This window comes from Cervus elaphus, chromosome 22 (assembly GCF_910594005.1).
Source record: "Cervus elaphus chromosome 22, mCerEla1.1, whole genome shotgun sequence".
Lineage (NCBI taxonomy): Eukaryota > Metazoa > Chordata > Mammalia > Artiodactyla > Cervidae > Cervus > Cervus elaphus.
Genome location: NC_057836.1, coordinates 50763316 through 50789421, shown reverse-complemented (window position 1 = coordinate 50789421; position 26106 = coordinate 50763316). Strand labels below are relative to the sequence as shown.

At 37.0% G+C, this 26106-nt stretch overlaps 1 protein-coding gene across 7 annotated transcripts in view; it reads right to left on the bottom strand.

Annotated features, from left to right (window-relative positions):
- The window catches only part of SLC41A2 (solute carrier family 41 member 2), a 127375-nt gene that overhangs the window by 37553 nt on the left and 63716 nt on the right, over positions 1-26106 (bottom strand). For all 7 annotated transcript variants that reach the window (XM_043881108.1, XM_043881114.1, XM_043881109.1 and 4 more), the window contains 4 exons: positions 22789-22860; positions 18280-18424; positions 15510-15656; positions 1609-1756 (listed from right to left, as the gene is read on the bottom strand). In XM_043881108.1, coding sequence (XP_043737043.1) covers positions 1609-1756; positions 15510-15656; positions 18280-18424; positions 22789-22860 — 512 coding nt within the window. The remainder of the gene's footprint in view (positions 1-1608; positions 1757-15509; positions 15657-18279; positions 18425-22788; positions 22861-26106) is intronic.

Here is a 26106-nt window from a genome sequence, read left to right as displayed (position 1 = left end):
GTGGCAAGACACATACTATCAATATCTCAATGGGGCTTGGAGATTGTTTTGTTGTTTCCAAGACCATTATCAAGTGGTTAACTTCAGTCTGTTGGTCTACCTAGTATTATATAAAACAGTGTCAGTCCCAATATTTCATGGGATCCTGTGGTCTAAATCCACATTACAGAAAAATGAATGATATGTTGTCACGGAATAGGGTTGATGGTCAAAGTATCAGATCCAATGTACTTACCACTATCAGATAGTTAATACCAGGAAATTATTTTTTAAAATTTATTATTAAATCTTTATTATTTTAATTCTTGAATAAGTGAAAGGCTTAATATGCTAATTTTTCTAGGAGTTCCCATAAAAAGGTATACTATAAAGTCTAAAAATAGTTATCCTTAGAAATATTTTACTATTTTAAGCCCTAATTTTAAAAAAAACACATATTTCCTAGAATAAAATAGTTATGTGTCAAAGAATAAATCTCCCTACCAAAACACATAGATAATGTGGTGCAGAAAACAGGAACACTTGCTAAAATACATTTTTAAATAGCTGTATTACCTAGGCAATAAAACTTATCATAGAAAAGATAGAAAATACAAACAAAAAGAAGAAAATAAAAATCAACCATAGTAACATCATTCAGAGTTATACTGTTACCATGTTGATATACAGACTTCCAAACATTTTTAAACATGTATATTTTTTAAAAATAAAAACTCAAATTGTAAAAGTGCTTCACTTTTATTATTAAATTGTATTTTTATCAAACAAATATATATGCATCATTTAAAAGGTGAAAGTACCACAAAGCATATAAAATAGTCCCTAGCCCTAACCCACATCCTGCTCTCCACTAGCAATTCCTTTTAACTTCTTTAACTGTTTCTTTTGACATTTACTCCTCTATTTCTAAACAGTATGTTTATACTGCTATTCCTTGATTTTTAATTTCAGACATTTACCTAATGACGTCCAACAGCAGGGTGAGCATTTAGTCTTTCTCTTCCCTCCCCATTGAAGTCCCTTCATAATTCCCTTCCTTGCCCTCTCCTGCCAATCTGGTGATAGCATTCCAATTTTTGGTGAAATATTTAGGTTTCACTTTATTAGAACAGTGAAATCATTATTCACAATTCTTCTTCTTCTCTTTTTGTTATTAAAAATTCCACTGTGATGAATATTCTTACAATTCAATCATTTGCATATATCCATATGTATATCTTTAAGTCCTGTCAGAGTCCTAGAAGTGGAGTAATCCAACAGTATGTACATTTCTAAGGTTTTCTGATATTTACCTGCTCTTACTGTTCAAAATAAGCAATGTCCTTGTCAGGTTAAAACTCATACAAAGACAAAAACACTACTATATTTTAATCATCAATCTCATTAGGATTTGGTTGGGGAAAGGTACAAAAGTAGTAGCACATGAGGTTCTATGCATCTACTGATTTGAATAATCCTTGCCACTTTTATCTCAATCACCTGGGATAATAAAGAATTGGCTACAAAAAATGACAGACGGGGTGAGAAATAAAAAAGGCAATTGGTTTAATATATATACAGATACATGCATATATAAGAACCCACAAACACACGCACTTTAATACTAACCTACTTATAACCATAGCAGTTATGACAGGCTCCCAGCCTGAGTGGAGAACCGTCCTTGTGGCTGGATGTTTGGCAGCTATTATAATCCAGATAGGAGTCAGAGCCAAGAAAACGACACCAACTAACGGAGGAATGTAGTAATACGTCTCTAAAATTAAAAAAGACAACATTTCAATCTCTCTTCTAACCATGTAGCACATGTAAATATTAAAAGTTTACCAGAAGATATATTATCAAACATACTCATGCTATGTATATACTTTATATAAATTTCAAGCAAATTGAAAACTACAGATAAGGTAAAAATGTCACATAATGTAACTGAAAACTAATATATTAATTCAACATTTATTGAAATAGTTATGTGACCTAGAAGTGAACAAAAATAAGAAAAACAACAGTTAAAGACTTACTTGGCTCCTACCACTTACCAAGTACTGTGCTAAAAGCTTTGTGTTCATTATCTCACTTAATTTGTCCTTAAACGTATGAGGTAGAAACTCATTCCTACCTTACAAAGAAACTGAGGCTCAGGAGTTTAAGAGTACGTGTGTGTGTGTGTGTGTGCGCTCAGTTGCTGAGTCATGTCCAAGTCTTTGCAACTCCATGAACTGTAGCCCACCAGGCTCCTCTGTCCATGGAATTTCCCAGAATTTACCATTCCCTTCTCCAGGGGATCTTCCTGACCTAGGGATTGAACCCTCATCTCCTGCATCTCCTGTATTGGCACGTGGATTCTCAACCAATGAGCCACCTGGGAAGCCCCAAGAAACAGCAAAAATTGGGAGAAAAGGACATCTGTTTGACACCAAAGTTAGTGCTCTAATCTCCAAACTATACAGTCCAATAGGACATTGTTTTTACCCATCAGCAACTTATAGCACATGCATTCCATAGAACACTGGCCAATCAATTGATAACAGATATCCTCTCCATCCTGAATAGTGTTCCAAGCTCCAAAATAAAAATGAAATACTAGGTCTAATAAAGATAAACAGATTTCTTCACTGTGAAATTCCTCAGAACCTTCATTATGTCAAGACAGAATATAGTATACTATATTAACCACAGCATGGCCAGACTTCCTCATTTCAAGGAATGTTACAACTTCCCTTGGACAAGAAATTTAATTTCTAAACACTTCTATTTCTTATCTATAATATGGTAAAATTTATAATAACTATTTCATGAGGTTATTATGAGTCTTAAGAGAATTCACACACGTAATTTAACTACAATAGTGCCCTGGCACACAGTTAACATTTACTGAACACTTACTATCATCACAATCATCATTGCCATTAACATATTTTTATTTGTGACATACTTAGGTAACAGACTACCATGATTTTTTTTATACCTCTCATGGTAGACTGTCTTACTTGATCACAATTATCCTCTCCTCATTCTTGTTATGCTTTCCTATAGAGTTCAACAAAGCTTACTGACTTTGGCTTGGCTTAGCTTGCTTCGTAGATATGACGTATGTTATCTCTGAACAAAATCTAAAATGTGTTTTCAGAAATCACTATAAAATTTACATATATATAGATAGATAATAAGCTGCTTTCAAGACACTGATGACTATTATTATAGTTCTGTGATCCCTGAGACAGGGGAAAGAAATGAGATAAGCCCTTCAATAGCCTGAAGTACTGTACTGTGAAGTAGTGAACTGTCGCTCAGTCATGTCTGACTCTTTTGCGACCCCATGGACTGTAGCCTGCCAGGCTCCTCTGTCCATGGGATTTCCCAGGCAAGAATACTGGAGCGGGTTGCCATTTCCTTCTCCAAGGGATCTTCCTGACCCAGAGATTGAACCTACATCTCCTGCATTGAAGGTGGATTCTGCATTGCTGAGCCACTTTCTAACAAAAGGCACATTTCAGACCATAGCTCAGAAAGAGAGAATTCTAGCACAGTGGGTCTAAGGCAGCAGGAATTCACAGGACAGAATACTGGAGAAGAGGAAGCTACTGGAGAAAGAGCTTGCAAACTGAACACCAAGTCATGTACTCATAGGGTGAACTCCAAAAGGCTAGACTAAGAATAACGGGAGAGTTGTAAACCGAAAATTTCCCAGAGTTTACAAAGGGGTAGAAGTCATTTGAGATCTAACCCCTAGATAGGAGAGCCTATTTGACCCCTGAAAACATTTAGTGAAGACCAGAGAAGGTCACTTCATAGCAGTAGCACTAGTAGCACTAAAAAGTGAAGTCACGCAGTCGTGTCCAACTCTTTGTGACCCCATGGACTGTAGCCTACCAGGCTCCTCCATCCATGGGATTTTCCAGGCAAGAGTACTGGAGTGGGTTGCCATTTCCTTCTCCAGGGGATCTTCCCAACCAAGGGGTCAAACTCAGGTCTCCCGCGTTGCAGGCAGACGCCTTACCATCTGAGCCACCAGGGAAGCCCATTTGTTTTTATTTCATTACACAATAGTGCAATGCCTATTGTAAATCTATTACAATGAAGCTTAAAGCCAAGCCTTGTAAGGCTCAAACTAATCCACAAATAGTTGCCTACAAGAACAAAGTTCATTAAAACTATAAGATGCTGATGAAAGAAATTGAAGGTAACACAAAACACATGGAAGGATATATTGTGTTCTTGGACTGGAAGAATCAATATTGTTAAAAGGATCATACTACCCAAGGCAATCTACAGATTCAAAGTAATCCTATCAAATTACCAATAGCATTTTCCACAAAAGTAGAACAAAAAAATTTTATTTGTATGGAAACACAAAAGACCTCAAATAGCCAAAGCAATACTGACAGAAGAACGAAGCTGGAAGAATCACACTCCCAGACTTCAGGCTATACTACAATGGTACAGTAATCAAAAAAAAGTATGCTACTGGCACAAAAACAGACATATAGATCAAAAGAACAGGATAGAAAGCCCAGAAATAAGCTCACGCACCTATGGCCAATTAATTTACAAGAAAGGAGGCAAGAATATATAATGGAGAACAGTCTCTTCAATAAAGTGGTGCTTGGAAAACTGGACAGCCACATGTGAAAGAATGAAATTAGAACATTCTCTAACATCACACACAAAAATAAACTCAAAATGGATAAAGACCTAAATGTAAGACTGGATATTATAAAACTCCTAGAAGAAAACAGGCAGAACACTCTTTGACATATATTGCAACAATATTTTTTTGGATCTGTCTCCTAGAGTAATGAAATAAAAACAAAAATAAACAATGGGCCCTATTAAACTTAAAAGCTTTTGCACAACAAAGGAAATCATAAACGAAAAAACAATCCTCAGAATGGAAGAAAATATTTGAAAATGATGCAACTGACAAGGGATTACTTTCTAAAATACACAAACAGCTCATACAGTTTAATATCCAAAACACAAACAATGCAATAAAAAAAAACGGACAAAAGACCTAATAGACATTTCTTCAAAGATGACATACAGATGACTATATGCTAATTATTAGAGAAATGTAAATCAAAACTGCAATGAGGTATCATCTTATACCAATCAGAATGGCCATTATAAAAAAAAAATTCTAAACAATTAATGCTGGAGAGAATGTGGAGAAAAAGGAACCTTCCTACACTGGTGGGAATGTTAAATTGGTACAGCCACTACGCAGAACTGTATTATGGTTCCTTAAAAAAACTAGAAATAGAACTACCATATGATCCTGTGATTCCACTCCTGGACATATGCCCAGAGAAAATTCTAATTCAAAAAGATACATGCAACCCAGTGTTCACAGCAGCACTATTTATAACAGTCAAGACATGGAAGCAACCTAAATGTCCATCAACAGATCAATGGATAAAGAAGACGTGATACATATATACAATGGACTATTACTCAGCCATAAAAAGAATGAAATAATGTCATGTGCAGCAACATGGATGGACCTAGAGATTATCATATTAAGTTGAGATACAGAAAGACAAATGTTACATGATATCACTTATATGTGGAATCTAAAGAAATGACACAAATGAAACAGACTGACAGACATATGAAACAAACATGTTTACCAAAGAGAGGGGATGGGCGATAGAGGAGAGATAAATTAGGAGTTTGATATTAATATACACACACTGCTGCTGCTGCTGCTGCCAAGTTGCTTCAGCTGTGTCCGACTCTGTGCGACCCCATAGACGGCAGCCCACCAGGCTCCTCTGTCCACAGGATTCTCTAGGCAAGAACACTGGAGTGGGTTGCCATTTCCTTCTCCCATACACACACTACTGTGTATAAAACAGGAAAACAAAGACCTACTATATAGCACAGGGAACTATACTCAGTATCTTGTAATAACCTTTAATGGAGAAGAATCTGAAAAAGAACATCTGTATATATATGTGTATAACTGAATTACTTTGCTGTCCACTCGAAACTAACACAACATTGTAAATTAACTACAGTTTTTTTAAAGCAAAAAAAAAAAAAAGAACAAAGTCTAATACTTTGTAGGAAAAGAGTCAAGCACTTAACATTACATTAATAACGTCTAACATCCAACCAAAGATTATTTTTAAGAGTTTGAAATTATATTTGGTTGCATTTACAAACTTAGTTAAATACCCTGAGATATTCTACTTAGGCATTTCATTTATCTCACAAAAGATTCCTAGGACTTAAAGTAATCTTTCTAAATCTAACAAATGTACAAATATGCTGAGTCTTATGTTTTCATAAATATTCATACAATGTATATAAACTTGGTAAAATTTCTATTTGGCAATTATAAGGATAAATTAATTACATAGTTATAAATTTTAAAATGGAATCAAAAGACTGACAGGTTACTGTAATGGCTTAAGAAACAACTATATTTAAAAATAAGTACTGCTTTGATAGCATAAAATCATTCATACCATAATTTTGATTCTCAAATATTTTTAAACTGAGTTCTAAATCTCCTTAGGGTTAAAAGTTGCTTACCCATTCTTGAAACAGTTGCATCATCTTAAGACATTTTTGGTAATATCATTCTAGCTGATAAAGCTTTTATTATTATCAGAGATTTTAGCTAAGACATTCCTGGATTTTTCTCAAAGATTCTAATACTTATTTTGTATAGTAGAGACTTCATAACTTAAAGTCAGAGTTGATCTCATGGTCTTTGTAGCCTACCAGCCTTTTTCTGACATTTCACAAAATTCTTCAACTGTTATTCATACCCTTATCTTGGATTAAATCTTATATTTTATCATCTTCTTAAGATATTTAAAGATCTCCTCACCTATGATTAAGATGTTTGAATTAGAAATTCATTTTTTTCCAATCAGGTAGGAACAATTACTACAAATATTAAAATAAAGCCCAAACAAATTTTATACCCATGGTTTTAGCTGGATTTGCCATCACATCTTCAAAATAATTATGCTAACAAAATTCATTAAATATTAAATATTTTCTTCCATTTGAAAGGATATGACTAATGCTACATATAGAGCAATTTTCTCCATAGTTTTTTAAAAGATGAAAAACCTTTACTGGATGCATTCCCAGTTCTCCTTGCTAAACCATTAGATAGAGATAAATAACATTCAAATTAAGAAGCATTCTTACCTTCTAAAACAACTAAGGTTGCCAACAATCTCTTTATAGACTCAAACAGAAAACTAAAAGCATTAAAACCCACTAACTACAAATGAAAAGAACTATCCTGCTAGGTCAGATCATCTTCGTATTTCACTTTCAGGTCAAGAGAGGAGCACCATGCCAGGCTTTCAATTTATTCTCAACAACAGATCTCTGGAAGGACATCTGAAGTTGAAAAAAACACTCACTATCCTAACCCCAGAATCACTGCCCTGAATTTTCAAAGAGGGGGAAGAATTTCTCAGGAAAGAAATAAAAGAGTGAGCAGTTCCTCAAAAAGTTAAAGACCTATCATATGACTTAGAAATTCCACTCCTAGGTATATATCAATAGAACGGCAAACATATGTTCATACAAAAATGTGTACAGTAATGTTCAAAGTAGCATTATTCATAATAGCCAAAAAGTGGATGCAACCCAAATGTCCATGTAATGGTAAATGGATAAACAAAATATGATATATCCATACAATGGAGTATTATTCAGCCATATTACTAGTCCACATAATGAAATACTGGTGATCAGCACTGCTTCACAATGAAGCATGAACCTTAGAAACATACTGACAGAAGGAAATAGAATATAAAAGGTCACATGTTGTATGATTCTATTTTTTGAAATGTCTAGAATAGGCAAATCCATAGAGACTGAAACTATATTAGTGGTTGCCAGTGCTGGGGGCGGGTAGGGTGGAATAGGAAGTGACTGCTACAGGTATTTGGGGGGGGGGGGGGGGGTAATGAAAATGTTCCAGAATGAGATAATAGGTTTCACAATCTTATAAATATGACAAAAAACTATTGAATTGTATACTTTTAAAGATGAATTGTGTGATATGATTGAATTATCTCTCAAGTTTTTAAAATTCCAACAATGAAAAAAAAGGAGGTGAAGGCTATATTCTTTTAAAATGTCAATGTTATAAAAGACAAAAAAACATATACATATTCATAGAGGAAGATGGACACAATAAAAGATAAACTAAATGGGGTGAAATATTAATATTTGGTGAATATGGGTACAGGGTATACAGGGTTTTTGGTACTATTTACTTTCACAACTATTCTAGAAGTTTAAAATTATCTCCAAATAAAAAATTTTAACATTAAAAAAAATGGGAAAATCATGATAAAATAAAAGTATCTAAAATGATTTACTGCAAATGCATTTTACTTCAATTTTCTGCAAATCTAACATGCCCATGCCCACCAAATTAAATCATATGTTTGACTGTATAGGACCCTCTTACCTTTTCCCTGGCTAAATTCTAATCCTATAGTTAGTTGGAAATATTACAAATATACAAAAAGGGATGGGTGCTAAAACATTCCTCTTTTTTGGATTTATTTGGTGTTTTACAGATGTCATAATATTAAAGGATTATTTTTAGAAAACCACTAATGACACAAGCAGAAAGAGAAACAGATTAAAAGCCAAACAGGAACTTCTGCATTAATATCAAAATCTAAATGCGTCTAGCTTTCTAAATCAAATACATCTAAATGATCCTGCTCAAAAATAATATTTTGCCTTGATTTCTGGGTGTATCATAAATGGGTACTGTGGTAGGCTAAATAATGATTGTGCTCAAAGACGTCCACATCCTAATCTCCAGAAACAGTCAATGTTACCACATGTGGAAAAGGGGGCTTTGCAGATGTGACTAAATCAAGCATTTTGAAATAGGGAGCCCTAATGTAATCACAGGTGTCCTTTAAGGCAGGAAGTAGAGGAATTTGACTACAGAAGACACAATGTGACCACAGAAGCAGAGATCAGTAACATGGCTGCAAGCCAAGGAATGCTAGTAGCTACCAGAAGATGGAACAGTTAAGGGACAGATTTCCCTTTGAAACTTTCAGAAGGAACAAGCCCTGCTGATGCCTTGATTTTAGTCCTGAAAAACAAGTATCTTGAACTTTGGCCTCCAGAGTGGTAAGAAAATTAATTTCTATTATTTTAAGCCACAGGTTATGGTAATTTGTTACAGCAACAATGGAACTGAACACAGGCCTATAGAAAAAATGTGAAATTTTAAGCCTAAAAAGTATCTGTATACATTAATACTGATTCCATGATAAACTACAGAAGGTAATGATTAACATAGCTGCTGCTGCTGCGTCGCTTCAGTCACGTCCGACTCTGTGCAACCCCATAGACGGAAGTCCACCAGGCTCCCCCGTCCCGGGGATTCTCCAGGCAAGAATACTGGAGTGGGTTGCCATTTCCTTCTCCAAGGCATGAAAGTGAAAAGTGAAAGTGAAGTCGCTCTGTCATATCCGACTCTGTGTGACCCCATGGACTGCAGCCTACCAGGCTCCTCCGTCCATGGGATTCTCCATGCAAGAGTACTGGAGTGGGTTGCCATTGCCTTCTCCGATTAACATAGCTAAAGTAGTCCAAATTGCTATAATTCCACTTAACTGTCGCACATAATTGCCATCTTTTTTTTCTGGCCACGTCACATGACATGTGGGATCTTAGTTCCCCAACCAGGGATTGAACCCGTGCCCCCTACTGTGGAAGCTCAGAGTCTCAACCATTGCACCACCAATGAAGCCCCATAACTGCCATCTTTTTTATTCACAGCTTTCGTCTTTTCTTAGATTGATGGTGCTGGTTGCCGGGAGAAATATCAATAACCTCAGATATGAAGATGACACCACCCTTATGGCAAGAAGTGAAGAAGAAGAACTAAAGAGCTTCTTGATGAAAGTGAAAGAGGAGAGTGAAAACGTTGGCTTAAAACTCAACATTCAGAAAACTAAGATCATGGCATCCGGTCCCATCACTTCATGGCAAATAGATGGGGAAACAGTGGAAACAGTGGCTGACTTTATTTTCTTGGGCTCCAAAATCACTGCAGATGGTGACTGCAGCCATGAAATTAAAAGACGCTTACTCCTTGGAAGGAAAGTTATGACCAACCTAGATAGCATATTAAAAAGCAGAGACATTACTTTGTCCACAAAGGTCCGTCTAGTCAAGGCTATGGTTCTTCCAGCAGTCATGTACGGATGTGAGAATTGGATTATAAGGAAAGCTGAGTGCCAAAGAATTGATGCTTTTGAACTGTGGTGTTGGAGAAGACTCTTGTGAGTTCCTTGGACAGCAAGGAGATCCAACCAGTCCATCCTAAAGGAAATCAGTCCTGAATATTCATTGGAAAGACTGATGCTGAAGCTGAAACTCCAATACATTGGCCACCTGATGCGAAGAATTGACTCATTTGAAAAGACCCTGATGCTGGGAAAGATTGAAGGTGGGAGGAGAAAGGGACGACAGAGGATGAGATGTTTGGATGGCATCACCGACTCGATGGACATGAGTTTGAGTAAACTCTGGGAGTTGGTGATGGACAGGGACGCCTGGCGTGCTGCAGTCCATGGGGTCGCAAAGAGTTGGACATTACTGAGTGACTGAACTGAACTGGTGGTGTTTTGCAACTATTATTACATAGTTTCATTAATGAAGTGAAGTTAAAGTTACTCAGTCATGTCCGACTCTTTGCAACCCCATGGACAATACAGTCCATGGAATTCTCCAGGCCAGAATACCGGGTGGGTAGCCTTTCCCTTCTCCAGGGGATCTTCCCAGCCCAGAGATCGAACCCAGGTCTCTTACATTGCAGGTGGATTCTTTACCAGCAGAGCCACAAGGGAAGCCCAGTTTCATTAACAGTATTCCTTATTTTCACCCTAAATCCTTCCTAAATATGTAGCTGCTATGAGTGACATTTTTATATGTTAGCTGTTTGTGTGTGAGCAACAAAGAAATGGGTGTGGGAAGTTGGAAACAATTTTTTAAATGCCCTTTATAATAATCATCAGAATTTTCTCACTAAACGGACCTTTTAGGAGTCACTCTAAACTGGGGATGTTCAGGACAAAAGAACTCTGTAGAAGAGTGACATGCACGATAATTTTAGATTCTACTCACATCACCACATCAAGGCAGTGATACTCTAGAATGTTTTGTAAATACATTACAGGTGGCCTTCCTGTTAGTCTCCACAGGACCCAAGTAACAACCTGAGGCTATTACTGTTCTTAGAGCTTATTTCTTCTTAAGTAATCTTTCTAAAGATAACCTTGAAGAATGAGAAATGAACCAACATTTTGCTGCTCAGATCTTGCCTGAAAAGAGAAAAGCTGGTAATTTTTCCAATCAGCATACACATTGTGCATATAAGAATTATATAACCACATAGTTACAAATAATTGAAAAAAAGTGTTTAAAATCCTTTAAAAATTATGCAGTCAAGAAAAAGAAAAGGCAACAATCATTGTGTACAGCTATTTCTGTTACTGGCCCAACTTTAGATGCTTTTAATAGCTTTTAAAAGGATGAAGCAACTTAGCACACAATAGCATTTAAAGATTGCTACATATTTTTATACACAATGGAAGTGTTAGCTGCTCAATCATGTCCAACTCTGTGACCCCATGGATTGTAGCCTGCCAGGCTCCTCTGTCCATGGGATTCTCCAGGCAAGAATACTGCAGTGGTTTGCTATCCCCTTCTCCAGGGGATCTTTCCAACCCAGGGATCAAACCCATGTCTCTTATGTCTCCTGCACTGGCAGACAGGTTCTTTATCCTAGCACCACCTGGGAAGCCCCTGATACATACACTACCATGTATAAAATAGCTAGCTAGTGGGAAGCTGTTGTATAGGGAGGGAGGTCAGCTCAGGGCTCTCTGATGACCTACAGGAATGGGATGGGGGCTCAAGAGGGAGAGGATATACCTATGTTAGTTGCCCAGTCATGTCCGACTCTTTGCGACCCCAAGGACTGTAGCCCGCCAGGCTCCTCTGTCCATAGAATCCTCCAGGCAAAATACTGGTGTGCATAGCCATTCTCTTCTCGAGGGGATCTTCCCAACCCAGGGATTGAACCTGTGTCTCCTGCATTGTGGGCAGATTCTTTACCATCTGAGTCAGAAGGGAAGACCAGCTATATATACATACAGATACATATAGCTGATCCACTTTGTTGTACAGAAGAAACTAACACAAATTTGTAAAGCAATTATATTCCAATAAAAAAGGTTACTATATGTTTAAACATTACTGAATGAATGAATAAATGCCTTTGTATTTTCTCTGCAAGTCAACTAAGCATATCATAATCTAGAGCTTAGATTACACTGTAAACTGACTTTCTATTTCCTCTTCTACTTTCATTTGAAATAGGTCTTTTCCAGCCACATGTTGCCCTTTTCATTGTTCTATGGTGATACTAGATACTTTCTGCTAAGGCAGTATACCCTTCCAATAACTTCCCTATACTATGTCTTCTCTAAAAGGATCATTTTTTTTTTTCATTACAATCTATTATGTTATTGGATAGGTACTGTGGCAAAGTCATTCAGAGGGATATCTGTCCTCCATTTTCCGTATATACACCACTTCCTTAATAATTTCTACACACATTAACTGGATAGTTTTCAAAAAGAATAAAGCATGTGATGAAGTGCTACTTATTTAATACTCATTATGTATACAGTATATGGGGTCTACAAAACAAATACATAAAATAAAGACAGCTTTGTCCTTCCTTTATACCTTTATAAGGGAAGACACATTTACTTTAAAAGCTATAATGACTGGCCAAATGTAAAGAATGTCTTAAGAGAAGTGTCAATAACATGCTATGGGAATTCAGGGGAGAAAAAGTTTACCTAAGATTAGGGAAATCTATGAATTTAGTACTGAAAAATGATGATTCTGATGAACCTTCAGGGAGAGGAGGGGGATAACATAAGAAAGAAAAGACAAAAAACACCAGCATGAATGAGAATGAGTAGATGTCGGAGTTTGCCTGGAATATGAGAAAGGGAGGGGCGGCTTGAGAAGGTTAAGTCTCCAAGAGGCCTGAACACCAGGCTTAAACTCTAACTCTGTTCACTAAGCGATAGAGGCTTCCTCAGGGCGATGACAAAGTCAGGAAGAGTAAGCAAAGCTTAGTTTCTTCTGTCTTGTTTGTTTTGGAGGACTGGACAGGCGGGAAGGGGGGAAATTCCATATTTACTTCAGGCATCAAAAATCAGCAGATTGTACCGGAGTGAAAGGAAGGCAGCACACGGGATGAGCGGGGAGTGAGCGCTCAGGACGGCAGGGGGCGACTCAGTCATTTCTGAACAACCAAGACTCTCAAGCCGGGGTCAAGTGAGACTTCTCGGAGTTCGGTTCTTCAGAGCCACATAATGATCGGCCTCTATTTACAACCAACGCCTACGGTTGCCATGAAATCCTCTTTTTATCTCTAAAGACTGCTAACTGTTTCCAGTATATAGTAGTTCAGGAATTAAACCTTTGTTTCCTAGAGCTAGGCATTCCACCCGGCAGGATGAGGGGATCTTGGAATTTTTTTTAATTAATTAATTTATTTTAATTGGAGGCTAATTACTTTACATATTGTGGTGGTTTTTGCCATACACTGACATGAATCAGCCACGGGTGTACGTGTCCCCACTGTCTGCGCCCATTTCTAAAATCTGTTCAGAACACGCTCAGTACTGGGATTCCAACTGCTGGTGCTCTGAGGCCCCCTAGTGCTCATAACACAAACAGAGACTTCAGAAACACCTTCAAATTAACTGTGGAATCTATCAGCAGACCATTAAAACAATATCATTTTGAGGAAACAAAATGATACTGATGAAACATAAAAGATTCTGCTTTAATGAATTCATCTTGAATTATGATGCGGCAACTTTCAGAACGCAGGCCTAGAAAAGTCTAAGCAATATTTGATAATAAAACTATTTTTCAAAATTATGATCTATACTATTATCATTATATTTCACTTCTGATTTCCTGACTTAGTTAAACACTATTGTATCGTCTATAACACTCAAAATATTAAAATTTTTAGAGAATACCACATATTGATTAAGTCTTTTGTAAGGAGAGTTTACCACTTGTATAATTTTTAGAAATAGATTTAAAAAGTGAGATTTTCCTCAAAAACTGATTTATCATATGAAATATCATAATATTTAGTCTGTCTCATTATAACAACTGTCATATTAATAGTAACATTCTTCAATGGCTTTAACTGAGGAGACACCCTGGTGTTTAGCAGGCAGCTGAGAAATGTGTTACATATTACTTCACAGTAATTTGAGTGCTCAAGTGTGCAAATACTATACCTTTATTTATTATGGGAACAAGATCTTATATTTGGATCCTTGATCATTTATTGTCTTCTACCTTACAACATGTAGACACATCTTATCTTCTAAAAGAGAATTTTCCTTGAATATATACATTGTCTTATTTTTTATCACTTTTTATATCACTCATTAAATAATTTAAGGTAATTTTGTATACCAAATGGAGCTTCTCTTGATATCTCCAAAAGTAGCAGAAAATCACTGCCTTGGTTAGGTTAAAGCCCTTTCTTTAGTTCAAAAACATTTATCTGAGATTCTGACTTCTTCAAACCAAATGTACTTTTAGACTTATTCTAAAGTATACCATAAATCTGTCTAGAATCCATGAAAATATATGAGGATAAGTGAATATATGTTTGCTTCTGGCTTGGCTGATAAACTACGTCTCTCTCTCTTTTTGTATTACTGTGGGTTTATATTTTCTATTAATTTTTTTAAAAATTTGGCATCTAAAAAATGAAACTACAATAAACTTTTAGCACTGAATGTATGTTCACAAATCATATACATTTACATTGACAATAGCTCCAGAGTATAAATTTGCATTAAAACAACTCATCAGATTCTATCAATACCCAATAACTATTATCGGGAATTGCATATATAAGATAACTTCAAAGTCCCACACACTCAGGCTAATTTTCATGGTGATTTTTCAGTCGCTATTATTAATTGCCACACTGGTTTCTGATATGGGGGAAAATCACTAAATTTCAAGCATAACCTTATGCTCTGAGACAACAGTGCAACATGTTTCAGAATCCTGTGGGTTGACGCCTCAGCACTACATATTCAGAGGAGAGAATTCAAAGACTATGACAGACTTGCATTCAACCTTCCTACGAACAACAGATAACACACATAACCTCTATGACCCTCAGTTTTCTCATGTGAAATCAGAGATGATATTCCTTATCTTTTAGAGTGATAGATTCTTTATGAAGAGAAGTATGTGAGAACCACAACATATAGTAGATGTACAGCAAGTAGCAGTGATTGTTCTAATCAGCCTCAACCACAGTTTCAACACAGATGAAGGCCACCATGAGTCATGATATTGCTGCAACAATATTTATTTAAAGAGACTCTGAATAATGCATTATATTTAATTTCAGGTCAACTTACCAAGACAGGAGTACAAACCCTGACTTATCCAAGCTAATATGGCAAGAGTTATAAGGTCGCCAAAACTAGCAGCAATGGGTGTAGCAACATTATCAGGGTTTATACCAGTCTTCTTTGAACCAACGATAACCCCAACCATTATTATTCCTAGGGAAAAAAAAAGTTCATTACTTTTTGTGCTATGGTTTAAAGAAAATCCATTCCCCTAAATACTGAAGTACATACACTAGACGAACAGCACATCAGTTCCCGGTAGGCTACTTAGGTAAGCTGACTAAAGCAAACAAAACATTTTACTTGAATGTTTTGGTAAAGTGTCTTTCAACAAATTCCAAGTAGGGATCACAAAAGATGTGAGAAGTTCAGTGTTGCATTTAGAGACCTGAAAGGCTACTCTAAAATAACATTAAAGTTTCCAATTTAGTAACATGCATGTCTTGGATGTAATGTATTCATGTGTACAAAGCCAAATATTTTATTTTAACCCTCAAGTAAAGTATGAAAATGTCAAAGAAAGGTGAGCCATATTTACACATATAGCAACTGAGAAGGAGGCCAACAAAACCAGATTTGTTTACACAGTGGTAGCCTGAAACGCTTGCCCCATTTTTTATTAAAAAGTGTTGAAGTATTAGGAAGAGAAGAGTAATTAAATTTTGAACACTGGAGGTCAGAATACAAGAAGCAGTCTTTGTAAAGGATATTCTTTAAGCCCAAAGGTTCTGACTATAAACTTACAACAACAGAAGACGAAAATGTGACTGGGTTCTTGTACATTTAAATCCTTATATTCTTGAATATAGAAATGGGGGAAAAATGGTAACATCATATCCATACCATACTGGACAGATTTTCTCATGCCAACATGTTAAGAAGATGCAGTACAGAGAAAATTTAAGATTAGTTCATTTATATGCTAAGCATAAATTAAATCCTTGCTTAAGGTCACACAGCTTGTAACAGTGTTTTTCCTACTACCTGTAAGGCCAAAATTATTAAAAGTATAAATTTTGTCTTGGTTCAGTGCCTCAGATCTTATATTCTGGAGGCTTTTTCAATCTATGGACTTACCTTCCCATAATATCACTATAAATAGAAAAACAAAACATAGCAGGAAAAACATTTAAATGTATATTACAATAATCATTTAAGATGTGATCATATAAAATTTTTTTTCAAAATTAGTACATTTAAAGATTAAGGTGGAAAGTTCTCCTATGACAGAATGCTATCTATAATTTTTCAGCTGAAAACAAGTTATTTTGCCATCATGGACCAGTGAAAAAAGTTGGGAGACAAGAAACAGGTTTTAATTCTGATTTTTCTGTTAATAAGCTAATGAAATTGTACAAGCCACCTTACCTAAGTCAGTTTTCTCACCTACAAAACGTGGTTCAATAGCATCTGCTCTACATATATAAAGGTCAAGTTACTATAAAAATGGAACACACATTATTCAAAATAAAAGTATAGACATATATTTTTTAAAATCTGAATTTTAAAGTTTTAAAAATTCCAAGCAATACAGATAGTCGTTAGTCTGAAATTTTTTAAACAATTCTTTCTAAATGAAACTAGAGAGAAAACAGAAGCAAATGAGACTAAAGTAATAGTGTTAATGCTTTAACACTTTGTCTTACTAGAAATCAATTTTCCAATAGCATAACTTCACTCTGCTTTACCCGTATTAACATCAGTCAATTCCAGTAATTCTATATAAAGACAAGATACTACCCTTGGTATAATTTGAGTACTAAAACAAAATGCTTGAAAATATTTTTGTAGTCAGGTCTTAATTTTAATAAAAGCCTCTAAATTATTAGAAAAGAAAGAAAGTGAAGTCGCTCAGTTGCGTCCGACTCTCTACAACCCCATGGACTGTAGCCTGCCAGGCTTCTCCACCCACAGGATTATCTAGGCAAGAATACTGGAGTGGGTTGCCATTTCCTTCTCTGGGGGAATCTTCCCAACCCAGGGGTTGAACCCAGGTCTCCTGCATTGCAGGAAGACTCTTTACGGTCTGAGCCACCAAATTATCAGAATCTAGCCCCAAAAGTTACCTTCATCATATGAGATCACCTGATATGAGAATATTCCATTTTTAACCTTGCTGGTGATATAAAATGAGAAGATGACAATTATAAATAAAAATTAACAAGTTTTTATGATTATGATTCCATAATAAGCTAGTTTTCTAGTGTGAAGTTCATATAAATAAATCAATATAAAAATGGTATCCCAACTAAAAAACCTTCTGGCTCTTTAACATTCTATAGCTAACAATATGCTATGTTAAGCATATGGTTATACTTCTACTGCCACAGAAACAGTAAAGGAATTTTTTTTGAAATCTGAAACTTCAAAAAATTTTAACAGAGGGACAGCTTTTGAAATCTAGAATTCCTGGAATACTTGTTACTCAAATGACAAGCTAGGCAAATCTTCTGCATGATTTCCAGAAAGGAGTTTCTCAATTAATTTAACTTACAGAGACAAATAAAATTTCTAGGTTATTTTCTGGTCTTGTTTGGGAGCTGTAACAGGGGACCTAAAGCCAGGACATAACACCTCAGAAAGCTTGCTCTGTATGCTAAGGTTTACACGTGATACATATAAATATATCTGAAATAAACTATCTGAAAAGTTGGAGATAAGTTTTCTCTGTTTTTTTAAAATAATGAAAAACATCAGTGAAGTAAAAATGGCTAACATGGAAAATGAATAATTAGAAAGCAGAGATTGCAGAGTAGACACTGACAAATTTACTTACCCTGCAGGAGTGATGCAATGAAGGCAGTTGCTACACTGCTAGAGCACAAAAGTATGGAATGGTCAAGATAGTATTTTCCCTCTGGAATCCAGCCCAATACAATTGCTGCGACAGCTGCTAGGAAGCCAACTACTGTTGCTTGAACCTTAAAAAAATATTTAATAAAATCCAACTGAATTATTCATTGAGAAAACACATTTTTTTATTTGATGATGTCCATAGGCATATAAGGAGTCAAAAGAAAAATATTATATATGGTAACTGAGCTGCCTTACCTTTTGAAGAAGCTACTACATTTTAGTTTTGCTATTCCCTAAGCTAGTGGGTTCTCAAAGTGCCCTGATCTGGTAGCAATAGGTATGGAATGGGGTTTAGGAATGTATTTTTAACAAGCATCCTAAGTGACTTTGGTGGTGAAATCCATAGATCATCTAAGAAAATACCAACCTTAAGACTGAAAAGTACCCAATCCACATAGCTTAAGTCTGACTCTTGAGGCAATACTGGCAGGAGACTGAATTCTATAATCAAATGATAAGGGTTTCATTCCTAGCTATACCACTTAATCTTGTGGTAAATTATTCAACAAGCATTAATTTAGGATCTACTATATACAAGGTGCTATGCTTGGTGCTGGGCTACAACAGTGGTCAAAACAAATTCATTCCCGGCTCTCACAGAGCTCCTGGTCAATGGGAGAGGCAGACATTAAAAAATAACTTCACAAATAGCTATAAAAACTATAGCTCATAATCTGAAAAATGGTAATATTGAACATGGAAGGGTTATTTTTGTATTTAAATGAATTACATGAAGATATAAAGTACTTTCCACTGTGGTAACACAAAGCAACCCTCAAAAAAAAAAAAAGCAACTAAAAAAAGTCACACTGACTGTGAACTCTTAGAATCACATTAGACGAATGCTAGAACCAAAAGAAACCCTAAAGGCACCTCTAGTTCACTTATTCTTAATTGTGTTTGTGTCATGGACTCCTTTGACAATCTGGTGAAAATTTTAGATACTTCTCTCCATGGAAACACAAATGTAGTAAAAATTTTGAACAGAATTTCTGTGTGCTCAGAGACTCTCTGAAGTTAATCTACGTACTGAAATCCAGGGATCCAGGTGAAAAACCCAAGTATTCTGATTTTGTTGTAGAGTAAATAAGTGGAAATGCCAGGCTAGAAAGTCCAGATAGCCTGGATTCCATCCGCAGATCTTTCACCACAGCAGATTTAGTGCTGAGAGTCAAGCTGCAAGCATCACTATGCTAGTACCAGTTGTTAAGACACTTTAGCATTCTGATCCTGGTTCAGTTCAGTTCAGTCGCCCAGTCATGTCTGACTCTTTGCGACCCCATGAATCGCAGCACGCCAGGCCTCCCTGTCCATCACCAACTGCCAGAGTCTACCCAAACCCATGTCCATTGAGTCAATGATGCCATCCAACCATCTCATCCTCTGTCATCCCCTTCTCCTCCTGCCTACAATCTTTCCCAGCATCAGGGTCTTTTCCAATGAGTCAGTTCTTCGCATTAGGTGGCCAAAGTACTGGAGTTTCAGCTTCAATATCAGTCCTTCCAATGAACACCCAGGACTGATCTCCTTTAGGATGGACTGGGTGGATCTCCTTGCAGTCCAAGGGACTCTCAAAAATCTTCTCCAACACCACAGTTCAAAAGCATCAATTCTTTAGCACTCAGCTTTCTTTATAGTCCAACTCTCACATCCATACATGACTACTGAAAAAACCATAGCCTTGACTAGATGGACCTTTGTGGACAAAGTAATGTCTGATCCTGGTTAGTAAATAATATATGTAAAAGCAGTAAAATTAATCATTTAAATTCTAATACTGTGACTCCAAAGTTTTTCTCAGAAATAAAATGCAGAATTTTTGTTTCTTGGAAATGAAATACAGAACTAGGGAGCCTATGGAAGACATTGTAACACACACACAACTGAGATAAAGAAGTCCTATTCTGTAAACCTACAAAGGAAACACCCAATTGTACCCAAGAGAAGAGCAAACTCCAGGTTAAGGAGTAGCTGGGGAGCTTAACAGGAGGCATGGGCCTAAATAGATGTGAACGCAGGATACATCTATCCTGGTGAGGGAATGACTCTTCAATGAGACTGGGGACTCTGGGGTTCCCAATAAATAAATAAATACCTACTTTATTTGACAATTTGTGGACAGGTTGAGGTGGCCACTGTGTGCAACTGTGAAGAAATTCTGTGATGGTCACCCGCTTGGGATCCCATTTAATAGTCAGAAGAACACGCACCCCAGCTAATGCCAGCATGAGGTGCCTCTGACCTCCTCATCCCTCCCCACCCATCCCCTCCACAGCCAGCCTCAAGTCAGAGGAGCACTGCCAGCCCACCCTACTCCCCCAGCCAGCCGTCTACTCCCTCACAAGCTGGAGCAGATAAAGCTTCAGAGACAGCACCACTGTCACCCCCAACCTGACCTTATTATCTTCTCCCCTCTGCTTTTGTCTACAGGTAACTGGACTCCAACCAGGTGCTGCCTCACTGGCTTATACCATCTGGGTCCTGATGAGCCCGAGTGGGGTTCCCCGTTTCTCATGCATCCTTGGTGGAGTGAGACAAAGACACAGACTTCAGGCTGTGTCAACTATTATGATAGGATCAGTGAAACCCCCTCTCATCCTGACCAACAGTTATGGAAAGAGAGGATGGCAAGGGAAGGGCGGAGACTAAGAGTGGAAGGAAAAGTTAAAAGCAGAGATGGGAACTTCCCCGGTGGTCCAGTGGTTAAGAATCCGCCTGCAAATGCAGGGGACAGGGGCTCCATCCCTGGCCTGGGAAGATCCCACATGCTGACGAGCGACTAAGCCCGTGAGCCACGACTACTGACGTCTGCACGCCTAGAGCCTGTGCTCTGCGAGGGAACCCACCAAAGTGCACGCACCGCAACTAGAGAGGAGCCCCCACTGGCTGTAAATAAAGAAAGCCCACACAGCAGTGAGGACCCAGCACAGCCAGAAATAGATAAACAAAGATGTTTTAAAAAAGATGAGTGCTTCGTAAGAAAATAAAACAAAAGCAGAGGTGGAAAATTATTAGAATAATCTATAGTCTAACTCATATTACTTAGTAAGAGTAAACTCTTAGGGTATTTAAAGAATAAAATAGAATATATTTTCAAATTTTCATTTATATATTAATTTATAAGTAGCCTACTGGTTGTTGGATATATTGGTTATTACTCCAGCATAGATTCCTACAGTTTCAAGCTGAAAAGGATCTTGGGTATCTCTAGTGCAATACTATGTAAATGAAGAGGAAAATGAAACATAGAAGAAAGGCTAAATTAACAAACATTATATAGCTGGTGATTGCTAGAGCTGAGACTAGATTTCAAGCTTTCTTACTTCTAACTCTGTGGTCTTAAAACACAGATACCTTTTAAAAGCCTATATCCCCAAATTGCTTTTATTTCTTTGTCTTTGAACATTACATGGAATTTCTTTTCTGCAACCATGTTCTCAACATTATGTCTGAGTTGAACTAACGTTAAAGTTAGTTGAGCCAGACTTCTCCAATGGTCCAGTGGTTAAAACTCTGTACTTCCAATGCAGGGGGCACAGGTTTGATCCCTAGCAGGGGAACTAAGAACCCACAATGCTGCACAGCGCAGCCAAATTTAAAAAAAAATTTTTTTTTTAATTATCGAGCACTTCATAAACTCAGGTTTGCTAAGGAGGTGCTAGGGGGTTGCAGTCTTGTGTCTTGGGGATAGCAGCAGGTAGTGGGAGAGAAAGAGATATTTCCCTGAGATTAGAAAGACCTGTAGATAATTTATATATAATTGACAATTTAATGTGCTCATTTGTATTAACACTGATAATATTAAGAAATTAAGGAAAATTCAGCTTACACATCCTATCACATAAAAAAAGAGCGAAGTTTAATTAGAGGATTTACTCTAAAAAAAGTCAAAGAAAAACAGCACCTAAGCAATGAAGTGCTACATATTTATTTGTACACATATTAACTCAAATTCTTGGAGAAGGCAATGGCATCCCACTCCTGTATTCTTGCCTGGAAAATCCCGTGGACGGAGGAGCCTGGTGGGCTGCAGTTCATGGGGTCGCTAAGAGTCGGACATGACTGAGCGACTTAACTTTCACTTTTCACTTTCACGCACTGGGGAAGGAAATGGCAACCCACTCCAGTGTTCTTGCCTGGAGAATCCCAGGGACGGGGGAGCCTGGTGGGCTGCCATCTATGGGGTCGCACAGAGTCGGACACGACTGAAGTGACTTAGCAGCAGCAGCAGCAGTAACTCAAAATCTGGCTCTATTACACATGGGAGAAAATATTTTTTATATTTACTCTATATTTTGTATGTTATACATTTTCCATATTTAGAAAAATATGATGTTTCTAGAAAAAGAAAACTTTCAGAAGTTATCCATTTATTCTATCATTTGTTCATAAATATATGTGTGTGTATACCCATATACATATCACTTACCTGTTTTAAAGCCAAGTTGCCAATTATTAGGTTCCACTTTTCAATGGGTGAATCCATCTTCCCAATGTTTACCTGTTAAAATGAACATTTTCATGTATCACTGAATAAGCTATATGTCCTCTATTCTGCTAAAACAGCATATTAAGTATTAAAGCCAAAAACAATCCTTTAGTATATCTGATGAGCTTATACTGCACATTAACTATAATTCTAAATTCACTACAAGTCTTGCATCTCACATTCAGCTTGCCTAAGATGTTTAGAAAAAAAAATTTTTAACTTAATTACTAGCTCAAAAGAACCAGTGGACTAGTTAGTACTGTCCACCTGCCCTCCGTTATCTTACAACTAACATCAAGTGTCATCCTAATATGTTAAATTTTGTCTACTGAGGCCCAACATAAATAATTACATAATTTTGAGATGCTAGCATTTAATTTGACATCATGAAACTTATGCATTGACCAAATAACCAGACATAAATAAATAATTCATATTACATAATTTATATTTGAGTCATAATTGAGTCAAAAGTATCAATAAAAAATTCATGTTGTTCACATATGAATGTTGATAATGTATCTCTCTATTAAAATGTATATATCTGTTGACTAAATGGAAGAATATACTCCAAAATTTAATATTTTTTTCACACATTCAATTGCTCTGTAAGCTAAATCATACTTTTCAACAACTTAGGATTCAAAAAACATATATCCAAATCTGATATCCAAGTTTTTCTAATGCAGTCATTTGGAAAGCAATAAGCAATCATTATTAAAAATTCACTGAGCCAAGTTTCAATTATTCATCATATGGTTGGTTATTGAAGACAGATGAATGGGTAAAGTAGCAGATACATAAGGGTAATTACTTATGCGTAGTTAACCATGGACAAACTACAGTTTAGCTCACTGGTTTCAAACCAACAGGTTAACATTAACCACATCAACATTTCCTGTTTCAATCTGGTAAACAGATTCTGTTCTCTAACTTCACTCTTGACTGTTGTCTCAAAGTATCAAGCAAATGCACATATTAAGATTTCTCAGTGTTTCACAATAATTATTCTTGCTCTCTTTACTTGTATTATTTCCTTCCTAAGCTCAGAAGTCTAAATTATTCATAAAACTTGTGTTTGTAGCTCTGGGTCTCTGCTCTAGTGAATAAAGCATAAGCCATGTTTAAAGAGTGGACCTATCTCAGGTTTAGCATTCAAGAAACAGGTATAAAGAAATTCATGTTATTTGTAATAAGTTTTAGAAAGATGTCTACAGGTATAGGATGAAATCTAAAATGATTCCATGAAAAAGTACAAGATGTCAAGACTTCAGAACCCCGTGATGATCAATGGAGACACATTCATTACAGTCTAGGAAAACAAAATAAGTAAACAAATAAGAAAAACTGGTTTGAGAAGCTTCATTTGTATTCTTTCCTTCCCCTCAATGGGTCTTACAGATGCCCAGCAAGAGTATTAGAATAATCAACATTAACAAAAAATTTGTAAGGAAAGTCTAGCTATTACTTTCCACAAGGTAAATTTTAAAAGGAGTTAAGAAAGTTATGACCAATCTAGACAGCATATTAAAAAGCAGAGACATTACTTTGCCAACAAAGGTTCATCTAGTCAAGGCTATGGTCTTTCCAGTGGTCATGTATGGATGTGAGAGTTGGACTGTGAAGAAAGCCGAGCACCGAAAAATTGATGCTTTTGAACTGTGGTGTTGGAGAAGACTCTTGAGAGTCCCTTGGACTGCAAGGAGATCCAACCAGTCCATCCTCAAGGAAATCAGTCATGAGTATTCATTGGAAGGACTGATGTTGAAGCTGAAACTCCGATACTTTGGCCACCTCATGAGAAGAGTTGACTCATTGGAAAAGACCCTGATGCTGGGAGGGATTGGGGGCAGGAGGAGAAGGGGACGACAGAGGATGAGATGGCTGGATGGCATCACCCACTCAATGGGCATGAGTTTGGATAAACTCTGGGAGTTGGTGATGGACAGGGAGGCCTGGCATGCTGTGATTCATGGGGTCGCAAAGAGTTGGACACGACTGAGCGACTGAACTGAACTGAGGAAATATTTAGATGGTTATTTAAAATGGGAGAAATAAAAAATAAATAAATAAAATAAAATGGGAGGAATAAAATGGACATTTATGTGATGAAAACAAGATTTGATATTACTACACTGTGCTGCGCTCAGTCCCTTCAGTCTATCTGACTCTTGGTGACCCCATGGACTGTAGCCCACCAGGCTCCTCTGTCCATGGAAATTTTCAGGCAAGAATACTGGAGTGGGTGGCCATGCTCTGCCCAGGGGATCTTCCCAACCCAGGGATCGAACCCACATCTTCCTGCATCTCCTGCATTGCAGGTAGATTCTCTACTGCTGAGCCACTGGGGAACCCTCTTACTATACTACCCTAAGGTTAAATGGGCCAAAAGGGGCCCCTCCCACTAGTCCCTAATATTAAAAGCCAAACAAGTCTTTTCTACTTACCCCAGTTTTAAAATATATATATTTAAGGGGCTAGAAAAATTTACCCTGAGATATATGACTAGCAATTATTTGGGGCAACAGTTAGGCCAAAGAGCAGGACCTCCTCGGCTTAACCCCACTCTGGGGATTCCAGAACTCTTAAGTATGTAAAATGGACAGGAAATGAAAGAAAAACTTCTAAACTCCTCCTCTAAGATCAAAGATTGTTAACTGGATCTCAGTGAAAACTAAAGTTAAAGGTGGGCTTCCCAGGTGGCGACCATGGTAAAGAATCCACCTGAAAACACAGGGGATGTACGAGACCCAAGTTCGATCCTCGGGGTGGGAAGATCCTCTGGAGTAGGAAATGGCACCCCACTCCAGTATTCTTCCATAGACAGAGGGGCCTGGTGGGTGACAGTCCACGTAGCTGCAAAGAGTAAGACGTGACTGAGCAACTGCGCACAAGAGAAGATCAGGAGGTGACAGTTCTCACCCAGGTCAGAATGGCCATCACTAAAAATAACAAATAACAAACGCTGGAGAGGGTGTGGAGAAAGGGAGCCCTCTTACACTGCTGGTGAGAATGTACATTGGTACAGTCACTATGGGGAATAGTATGGAGGGACCTCAAAAAACTAAATATAATTACCATACGATCTAGCGATCCCATTCCTGAGCACCTATCCAGGCAAAATTATCATTTGAAAAGACACATGCACCATTATGTTTATAGCAGCACCATCCACAATAGCCAAGACAGGGAAACAGCCTAAATACACGTCTATTGACGGATGAATGGATAAGATCTAACGGAACACCACTCAGCCAT